Source organism: Pteropus alecto, unplaced genomic scaffold (assembly GCF_000325575.1).
Source record: "Pteropus alecto unplaced genomic scaffold, ASM32557v1 scaffold43, whole genome shotgun sequence".
In the NCBI taxonomy this organism is placed as follows: domain Eukaryota; kingdom Metazoa; phylum Chordata; class Mammalia; order Chiroptera; family Pteropodidae; genus Pteropus; species Pteropus alecto.
In genome coordinates this window covers 5,087,358-5,097,585 of record NW_006435764.1, presented here as the reverse complement: position 1 = coordinate 5,097,585, position 10,228 = coordinate 5,087,358, and the positions used below count along the sequence as shown (strand labels likewise).

The following is a 10,228-nucleotide window of genomic DNA, read 5'->3' as shown; positions in this document are numbered from 1 at the left end:
ATCAGCGACATTGTCGTGGTCCCTAAAGAACATGATGAAATATTCTAGGATGGTGAGAAGCCTGCCTTAGAGCTCGGGTCCCAGCCCTTGTCCTCCCTGCCCTCTCTCCTCCTATTGTCTTCCCTTCTCGAAGGGAAAGGAGGAAATCCCACCCAGCCAGGCATGGCCCCTGTGCCTTGGGTTCCAGGCTCCCTGGGGGCCCGGGCACCAGCCCTCACCTCAACCTCCATTCCCAGCCAGTTTAAGCTGGTATTTCATGGAACCGCTGAACCAGGCAGAAAGCGAAATGTCAGATGACTTCTGTAGCCTGTGTACCTATTGTGTCTGACACCTCCTTTCAAGAAAACATCAACTCTTTTTCCCCTCGGAGCTAAAATTATCCCTGAGCTAGAAGTGCCATGAATAAGAGAAAGTCACAGGTCAGCACCTGTCAGCTCTCCCGGGGCCGCGGGAGGTGGGCAGTGCTGCCACCTCCGCCCCGCCTCGCCTCCCAACCCTCGGCCGCGTTTTGCCTAGGCTCTGCTTGCTGGGTGTGCGCGTGCGTGTGTGTGTGGATGCGTGTGTGCACAGGTGCGTGTGCATACATCCTTTCCTTCATAAAGCTGCTTGTTTTCCCTTGTCTCCTGTGACCTTATTTGGTTCCTTCACAGTGATTTGGGTCTTTTCCTTCCCCTGGCTTTGTCCTCAGATCAGCCTGACTCTCAATCTTACTCAAACCAATCCTGTGAGACGAGAGGGAACCTGGAGCCACTTAGCCTGCCGCCTCCCCTCGCCCCTCCCAGAGCCTGGCGGTCCCCACTCCACCACCCGCTTCTGGCCTTGTAGTTGGGGACCGAGGGCAGGGCTGACTCTCCGTTCTTGTTGCCCTTTTCCAGGAGCCCCAGCAGTCCATATGGGGACGTGATTGGCCTCCAGGTGGACTACTGGCTAGGCCACCCTGGGGAGCGGAGGAGGGAAGGTGACAAGAGAGATACCAGCTCCAAGAACACCCTCAAGAGCGTCTTCCGCTCAGTGCAGGTTTCCCGCCTGCCCCATGGTGGGGAGGCTCAGCTTTCCGGCACCATGGCAATGACCGTGGTCACCAAAGAGAAGAACAAGAAAGGTAACTAATATCTGAGGCCAGGGACGATCAGGGCCACCAGACCTCCCAGCCTCCTCTCTCAGGGTCTGGGATGGAATCTGCTTCTGGGAGACCTTGGATGAAGGTGAGGCAGCACAAGCATCATGTGGTCCAGCTTGGGGTCCCATGGGGGTCCTGCCTCACCTTGTGGGACAAGGCCATTCCTCCTATAACAAAGGAAACCGGGGTCCCCAGTGAGTCACTGGTCCCTGCCTGCAGAGCAGCAGCACCTCAGGGGCCGAGGCAGTTTGTGCTGCTGTAAGGAAGGGACCCTTTCTGGTCACTGCCCTCAGGGATGGACTGTGACAGAGAAGGACATCTCCATGCCACAGCCCATGGTCATCCTGGCCCCATGGAGCAGCACATTCACACCCAACCCTGGAGGCCACTCAGGCCTTCGTGAGCAAAAGGGCATAGTTGTTTTTTAAAAATTGAGGGGAATACAGCCCATTCTAGATAAGAGGAGCGGCTTCAGGCACCAGAGGTAGAGTTGGGGGGCCCTGGAGCCTGCACTCTGGCAGGAGTCCCCGCCACCAGGCCCGTGCAGAGGCAGCACTCGCAGCTGTCAGTTCAGGTTGTAAACCCGCAGATCTGGCAGTATACCTGCAGTGGCAGGCTGGTGTGACCTAGGGCCCTCACAGCACCGCCACCTCCGCAGCTCTCAGGAAGGGGGCTTCCTTTGACTGCGGACCCTCCCTTCTCTGCTCTCCCAAGGCAGCTGGGCTGCTTTATGTTCAAGCTTCTGCTTCACAGAGAACCCCTGGGGGATGGGCAGGGGCTGTGCCAGGCCCATAGCCAAAACCTACAGGTGCACCCCAGAGACTGGCCTGGGGCGGTGCCCCCCGTCCTTGCCTCTTCTCAAGCGGGAGTGGAACAAGGAGTACCCCTCGGAGAGAGCTGGTACAAACTCTGTGCGCCTGCCTCCTGGCGGCAGCAGGCACATTCCTCCATGGCCTGCGAGTGTTCACAGGCTGCCTAGAACATTCAAGCAAGAAGGAACCTCAGAGACCATCTGGTCCTTGGTCTTCGTTACACAAGTGAAGATATAGAGGCCCAAGGGGTGGGAGGAACAGAGCTGGAACAAGACAGGAACTCAAAGACCCTGGGATCAGGGAGGAGGGGTTAGCTTCTGCAGATCACCTCCCCTACCCACAGGAAGAGGGGGCGGTGGGCTGGGGAAGGGGAGGGATGGCTGCTTTACCAGGGGCCGTAACAGATGGGATTCCTGCTTGCTTTTCAGTTCCCACCATCTTCCTGAGCAAGAAACCTCGAGAAAAGGAGGTGGATTCTAAGAGCCAGGTCATCGAAGGCATCAGCCGCCTCATCTGCTCTGCCAAGCAGCAGCAGACCATGCTGAGAGGTATGGGCGCGGGCAAGGAGGAGGGGACAAGGGACTGTGGGGGTGGGGAGGCCATGCCCCCCAGGGACCCTGGAAAGGTGGCCTTAGCAGTCCTGGTCATGCCCTCCCCTTCCCCTGTCATCCCCAGTGTCCATCGATGGAGTCGAGTGGAGTGACATCAAGTTCTTCCAGCTAGCGGCCCAGTGGCCCACCCATGTCAAGCACTTTCCAGTGGGACTGTTCAGTGGCAGCAAGGCCACCTGAGGGCACTGTCTCCTGGCCACTCTCCCTCCTGGCACTGCCACCAGCCTCACCGCCTGCAGGCAGGGGGAGGCCAGCAGGCCCGGGCCCAGCATCCCCTTTCCTGGCCCTGGGGCCTGCATCTCCCTTGCCCAGTCCTGAAGGACACTGCCACTGGGGACACGTCCCCTCCTCCCCACTGCTCAGTCCCCTCACTGGGCAGCCCCCTCCCTCCTGATCCAGGCGTGGGGCATGTTGATCTTGTCTTCTGGCACCAGTCCCTGGAATTGAGTCCTCCGGGCCTTCCTTCACCTGACTTCCAACCTCTTTCTCCCACGTGGCACTGGTTCCCTTCCTGGAAATGGGAAAGCTGGAATCCTGGCCCGCAGCGGGAAGTCCAGCCCTCCCCCTCCCGTTTTCTACAGCCCACAGGACCCCTCCGCTCCACAGTCACAGGGGCAGCTCCCGCCCCCAGGACAGAGTTTGTGTCCATGCTGTGTATTTCTATGACAGAGGGGTCTTCTTGGTCTCTCCCACGCGAGACTTCCTGACCACCCCCAGGTCCCCTGTAGATGTGTGTCCCGAGCGTTTCATTGGTTCTCTGCACGGCCAGGCTCTCAATAGTTCCATGTGACGCGTCTGGGCATCGGTCCCTGTCCTTGTGGCTCCCCCTTGTTATTGATTCCCCTCCCTCTGCCTCCCAGCCCTCTACCCAGCACAGTCTGCCTGTTCCTGAAACTCTGGACTCAGGAGAGATGGGAGACAGACCTCCACCAGTATATCGTCTGTGGCCCCCCAGCCCCCTCACCCCGCTGTTCCCACCACGTCCACTCGTCTCCTTCTCCCTGGTCTGTTCTGCCCCTCCTCGCTCCTGGGCCCCGGAGTCCAGTCGCCCTCCTGCAGGCGCCATTCCCTTCCTTCACCACGGACTTGGGGGTCTGAGCCCCTCCTCAGCCTTGACCATCAGCCTTCTCAGGAGAGGCTAAGCACACTGGGTCAGGATCCTAGCTGCAGCCCTCCTCCCGCCAGCACCTCCAGAAATTTCCGTTGCCCTTTCACCCCTTCTAGAAGTTTTGCACAGAACTTCATTTTGAAAAGTATCTTTCTCATTCTCCATCCTTCCTCCAAACTCCCAGTTCTCACCCACGGCTCGGCCCTGCTGTCCAGAGCATCTCGGGGCTGGGCTACCGTCCCGGCCGCAGAGAGGGGTGGAGTGGGAGGGGCTGAGTGGATGCTGGATTTTTCATTCAATAAACCGGTGATTTCTTACCAACCAGCAAGCCTTGGGCCTCTGTGCCTCTCATTGACGCAAGATCATCTGACCCCTACCCCTCGGCGCTACGCAGCCACCTCCACTCATCTACTAGGAACTGGCTGGAAAGAAGCAAATTCCTGTTTTTCTTAATCATAAAAACAGAGGCACGGAGGTGTCTGGCCCAGTAGGAGGCAAGTAGAATCAGAAACAGATCATCATTCCCACACTGAAATCCCATTTTTCCCTGGGACTCGCCACCCCAAAATCCCACTTTCCAAGGCAGTGACACATTAGGGACACTCCTCTGGTTGAAAATTAGAACTTGGCTTCTCTCTCTCTACTAGGCTGATGTCCTGCCATAGTTTCTGGACGGTGGTGAGGTCTGAGGCCAAAGGGCTCTCTGCCTCTGTAGGTGGAGGGAGTGGGGCTGCTGGGTCCCTAACTGAGTTGGCTTTCCTGTCTGCCCTTAACCTTAGAAACGGGAAACAGCTCTGCACACCAAGCCTCCCGTGAAGGACCCAGAGGTGGAGGCTGGTTTGCGGGGCTTGGTATTCTCACCCTGCGGGGCACAGCCACAGAGGGGTGGGCAGCCAAGTGGGGCAGGCTGTCCCTGGCTCCTGAAGCCCTGTGGTCAGATGGTCTAGCAGAGGGAGGCTCTGGGACCCCGGGGTGTGACCCTGTGCCAGCTCCTAGCATGGATAATGGAATTAACGCCTGCCTCCCAAGGGGACGGTCCAGTGAGGTCTGCGGAAGAGTCCCAGAACGCAAGGGACACGTGAGTTACCAGATGAAGCGTGCAGACTGGTGGGTGAGAGGAGACACCTCGGCTTGTGTCTGAGTGGCTGGAGAGAATGCGAGTGACCCTGGGCAGAGTGAACGTGTGCCCCAGAGACCTTCCCAGAATCCCAAGTGGGAAAGGTGTGGGGCAAGCAGACTTGGGTCCCAGCTCAGAACCAAAAAGAGGGCGCTGGTGGTGGAGAGGTGAGAGCAGGCGGCAGGAGCTTCTCCCAGCCTTCTTGCTTCTGTCTGCAGGGCCTCCGGGTCCTGTCTGTGGCCATCAGCGCCCTCCCTTGCTCCCACCCACAGGATCCCTCCCACCTCCAGGGTTTCGCTCCTGCACTTGCCCCCCTTTCCTGCATCACACGCCCCCCCTCTCTCCCGGGTCTCTCACACACACCCAGTAATGGCTCCCACGTTGGAATCAACCTCCCCATCCTTGATCCCATCTGGCTGCCGCACCGAGTCTCTGTTCCCCTTAGAGCCGAACTCTTCGAAGGAGGCGTTCGTTACCCTGTCTCCGCTTCCTCCCACTCCTTCAGGCTTTTCTCCTCACAAGCCCATCAGAAGTTCTCTTACCAAGGTCACGATGACCCGGGGTGCCAAATCCAAGGTCTGTTTTCTCGTCTGACCCCCGAGTAGCACTGGGTGCACGTACTCCCTGCTAGAACCGCTTTCTCCACTTGGCCTTGGACAGCACTGCGCTCTCCCTCCTCCACCAGCCGCTCTTTCTTTGCCTCCCTGCTGTGTCCTCCCGTCTGCCCAGCCTCGAAACACTGGACAACCAGGAGGTCTGGCCTCTGGCTTCCTCTCCCCTCAGCCCCGCGGTGGGAAACGCTTCCTGTGCGCGGACTTCTCTCTCCATTCTTCGGTTGCGGAGGCCAGAAACTGGACTCATCCTTGACTCTTTTCTCGGCCAGCGACCAGCGCACCGGCACATCCTGTCGCCTTTCCCTTCAGTCGGTCCAGCCCCTCACCGCTCTCTCTGCCGCTCCTGCTCCTCGTCGGGACTTTCCAACAGGCTCCTTATTATCTCCGCTTCCACCTACTCTCCCTGTAGTCTGTCCACACAAAAGCCAGCGAGCACGTTTTAAAATGTTAAGTTACTGACCCAAACTGTCTAATGGCTTCCCATCCCACTAGGAATAGAATCCAGAGCCCTCATCACAACCCTCCAGGCCTCCCTGATCCGCCCCCGGAGGTCTGCATGATTATCTCCATCCACTGCCCTCGCTCAGTGGCCCCCACAGCCCCGCCACACCAGGCACATTCTGCCTCAGGGCCTTTGCACAAGCCCCTCCCCCTGCCTATCCTGCTCCTGCCCTTATGTCCACATGGCTTATTCCCTCATTCAAGTCTTGGCTAAGCTGTCGCCTCAGAGAGGCCTTCTCTGTTCAACCCGTCCGAACTAGCTCCTCTCTTTCCTGTCACCCATCTTTGTTTTTCCTAGCGCTTCTCACTCCTTGGCATGAATTATTTTGTCTCTTCTCACTAGAATGTAAGTCCCAAGAAAACAGGAACTTAATTTTTTTCCCTTGCTATGTCCTTGACATCATCGGCACACAATACATGTTTGTGACAGAGAACAAATTGCCCTCCTGCAGCCGGAATGGGGTCCCTAATCCACACTTGCCACTCAGACACTGTGAGGCCACAGCCCAAAAGACACCCGAGTTTTCTCATAGGCCCCGGAAGAAGAGAGACGCGTACTCTGAGCAAAGAGGAAGAAGGGGGTGGGGGCTGTGCAGGAGTGGTTTAAAGGCCCCAAACGTGAGGCGACCCAGGTGGAAGATTTACATCTGGGACCACTTGCCCACCTGGTCACTGAGAGTGGAGGCCGGACCGAGCGGACCTGCCCACGGGGCCGCCAGAAACATTCTCCAAAGGCAGAGGGGTGGCATTTTGGTGCAGATGTTGACAGATGCAGGGGTAGAAGAGGTGGGGAGATGGAGGCAGGAGTCCTACTTAGGAGGTGGCATCAATAGGTGTAGGCGGCTGGTTAGGAAAGAGGGTCGGAGGAGAGAGTCAAGGACTGGGACTGGCCGTCTGCCTGAGTGAACAGGCAGATGGTGGGACAGCCCTGGAGGAGATCTGGGTAGGAGATGGTGGGTTTGGGCAAGGGGGGTGTGTGCTATTCAAAGGTGGGCGTCCAACTGGAGTTGAATATATAGGTCTGGATGGAGCTTAGGGGAATAAACCTGGCTGGATGGAGAGCTGACCTTAGGGGGAGGGTGAGATCGGCCCCTGCCGGGCTGAGCTGCCTCCATCCTGACCACAGAAGGCAGGAATCTCCAACTGCCAGCCCCTCCCCACCCCCACCCGAGCAGGAGATGAGTGGCAGGTGAGTGAAGCTTCATCTGTATTTGCAGCCGCTCCCCAGCGCCAGCATCACCACCTCAGCTCCGCCTCAGATCATCAGGCTTCTCATAGAAGCACCGGCCCCTGGTGCCGAAAAGGTTGGAGACCGCTGATATAGGGTAACTACTGCCAGCACCAAACATCTCAGCACTTGTTCAGACTCATCTTTCTCTTCTGCTGCCTCGTGTTGCTTGCTTTCATTCTGAATATGTTTTCTCTCCAACACCACCATAAGCAGAGATTGCCCTTATATTTAATATTTTTCTCTCCACTCTTCACTCACTAGCACAGGATCTGTCCAATAGTGAGCTTGATGGTGATAATAAATAACTACGAGCCATAGTGTCCATTACGTACAAGGCAAAATGTTAAGATCTGAACTTTGCTATTTATTCCATTCTCTCGAGGCCCCAACAAGGTAGGTATTAGGAACCTCATTCTACAGATGAGGAAACAGATGAAGTAACAGCATGCCTAAGTCTGCACACCCGGCAGATGGAGAAATACGGCCTTGAACTTAGCTTGGTCTGACCCCAGAGCCTGCGTGCCCTCCCGCTGAGCCCAGGCAGGGCCCCCTCTAGTCCCGCTGGGAGGCCATGAGGAAAAGATGGTGCAGATTTGCCATGTGGCTACCGGGACAGGAATCGGGAGCCTCTTGGGAGCTCGCTCAGAGCAGAGTCACTTCGTGGTTCAGTGGCAGAAAGAACTTACAGCCAGAAGTGTTCACAGTGGCACAGAACACTCAGGAAGTTTGTGAGCTGTGCATCACTCAGGGAGATATGATCTCTAAGGAGCCTCCACTCGAGTGTTTATGGGTGAACTTGCCGACTTTCCAAGGGAGATGATCTGCTTGGGAAAAGTGCCCCGCCCCCCCATCACTTCGAAGAAAGGGAGTGAAGCTAGCCAGGGGAAAGAGAATTATTTAAGAAAGCAGATTCGGGTGGGATGTGTGCTTCCGAGGATCCAAGGAGAAGAGTGGGAGCAGTGGGAGTGATTTTCAGGGAGAAAACAACATTAAAAGTAGCAAGAACAACTTCCCTAGGCTTGGGCCGGGCAGGGCCAAGCTGATGAGCTCTGCAGAAAACGGCATAAGGAGCTGAATCACCACTGAGCATGGGCTTCTTCCTTTACTCTCAGTTAACTGAGCACCCATCAGCAGCTTGGCAGGAGACCAGCAGCTGCTGGGAGGTGGGGGGTGGGGAGAACAGAGTAGATGAAGTAACAGTCTTTCCTGGAGACTCACAGTACAATCCTCAGCCACAAGATAAAAAGGTGGATGGTTGAAAAGCTTTGAACACATGCAAGGTCAAGAGCTGAAAGCAAGATAAGAGCCTGAGAACTAGCCGGCCCTCCCTCCACCTGGCGTGCAGGGAGGATCAGGCCGGCTGCCAAAAGAGAATCTCAGAGAAATCACAAAGCCTGCAGAGAGCAAGAGCCCAGCAAAAGTCACAAAGGAAGATTAAAAAATGATCTTTCCATTTACCTGGAAGAAGACAATAGGAATGTGCTCTTCAGAATGCACAAGGGGAGAAAGCAGGGGTCGTGGATGTGTTCGCGCTTCGCCATGTGTGGTTTGCACTACGCGAACCTATAAACACGCTCATGGAGGTGTGCATGTGGTACACAGGTGTTGGTTTGTTCCATGTCCCTGGGTGAATCTGCCTGAGGCTGTTAGCACTGTTTTTGTAGGTGTGACAAGCAAGCACTTGAGTTGGTTCTCTTGACCTCTACTCCATGCCATCAGTCTACCTCACACACTGGGACAAAATGACCTGGATTCTAGATTATGGAAAGACATAGTGGTCACCGGGTGCCTGAGCCCCCCAGGAACAGCAGGCTCTCACCTCATGCAGCTGCCTTCCCTTCTCGGCACCTCAGTTTCCTTACTTGTGAAATAAAGCGGGGCACATCACGGGCACTGCCAAAGTTTTATTTATTTTTTAATTTTTAATTTTCCAAAGTTTTAAAATAAGAGATGTCCAGGACACATCCTGGCACCACCGAATCCCAGTCTCTAAAAGGAGAGTCTTCTGACAAAATTCCTTCAAGAGAGATTCTGAAACCCAGCCTCATCAAGAATGACAAAGGCGCCCTGGGCTCCAGATTCCGTTTCCTTTCGGAGTGCAGTCATGGGCTGATGGAGACTGAGCACAGAGGCAGTCTTAGCACACCGTAGCCAGGAGTGCCTCTGGGAGGTAGGGCTAACACCAGGGCTAAAAAAAAAAACACAGACCCCAAAGCCAAAAGACTCCAATCTTCAGGGCTCTGGAGGAAAACGGACCAGATGAAACTGACAAAGATAAACCCAAGTTCTGCACTGATGCAGCAACGTAACAGGTGGACACAGAAACTGGTAACGGGTGCTTCTGGGCAGGGGAGCTGCATGGCTGAGGACAGTGGTCAGAGAAAGAACAGTATTTCATTGTAACTTGTATAATCCTTTTGATTTTGCACCATATGACTGACTGTATTAGCTACCTTTATATCACTGGGGGCGGGGGGGATCGTTGGCAGCAGCACAGTACACTTGTATAATCCTTTTGATTTTGCACCATATGACTATTAGCTACCTTTATATCACTGGGGGCGGGGGGGGATCGTTGGCAGCAGCACAGTATTGGGGAGAAGAACCTTACTGGATATACCTGGGATGCACGCAATCTGGAGTTTCAGCTGACAAGCTTACCCTGAGCAGACACGGTGCAGTGGCTGTCCAAGTCAACCTGACTTGTGACTTCACGGTGGACAGGTGGCACGCTCATGAAGAGGGGCCCATCCCTTTGTGATCTGTACAGTTCACGCCCTGCTGGATCCCCCTGGGCACTGGGCTGAGTAACAGTGTCTGGACTGACACACTAAACTACATCCAGAAAAGAGAAATCGGGATGGAGAAGGACCAGGCAACTGAGGCAGGGACCGTCCACCCAGGCAGGGAGAAGACTACCATGGTCTCCAAATATCTTTATTGGCAAAAGGGAGCAGACTGTTCTTCCTGAAGACGGAGCTTCAGTTTGGTGAGGGAAGCCCTGCAGGAAGGTACTTCTGGGTCTAGGAAAAAACATTCTTCTAACGCCCTGTCGCGGGATGTACTTGTGCTAGGGGTGCTGGGCCTTCTCTGTCAGAGGTGATGCTAAGGAGG

General features: G+C 55.6%; 1 protein-coding gene across 2 annotated transcripts in view; it reads left to right on the top strand.

Moving 5' to 3' along the window:
• Nucleotides 1-3,976, top strand: part of PACS1 (phosphofurin acidic cluster sorting protein 1) — a 103,393-nt gene extending 99,417 nt beyond the window's left edge. Inside the window, exons 23-25 of one of the 2 annotated variants that reach the window (XM_006911074.2) lie at nt 876-1,102; nt 2,361-2,480; nt 2,608-3,976. In XM_006911074.2, coding sequence (XP_006911136.1) covers nt 876-1,102; nt 2,361-2,480; nt 2,608-2,723 — 463 coding nt within the window. In that variant the 3' untranslated portion in view covers nt 2,724-3,976. The remainder of the gene's footprint in view (nt 1-875; nt 1,103-2,360; nt 2,481-2,607) is intronic. The other variant, XM_015588842.2, reaches the window with a different exon arrangement.
• Nucleotides 3,977-10,228: the final 6,252 nt, after the last annotated feature.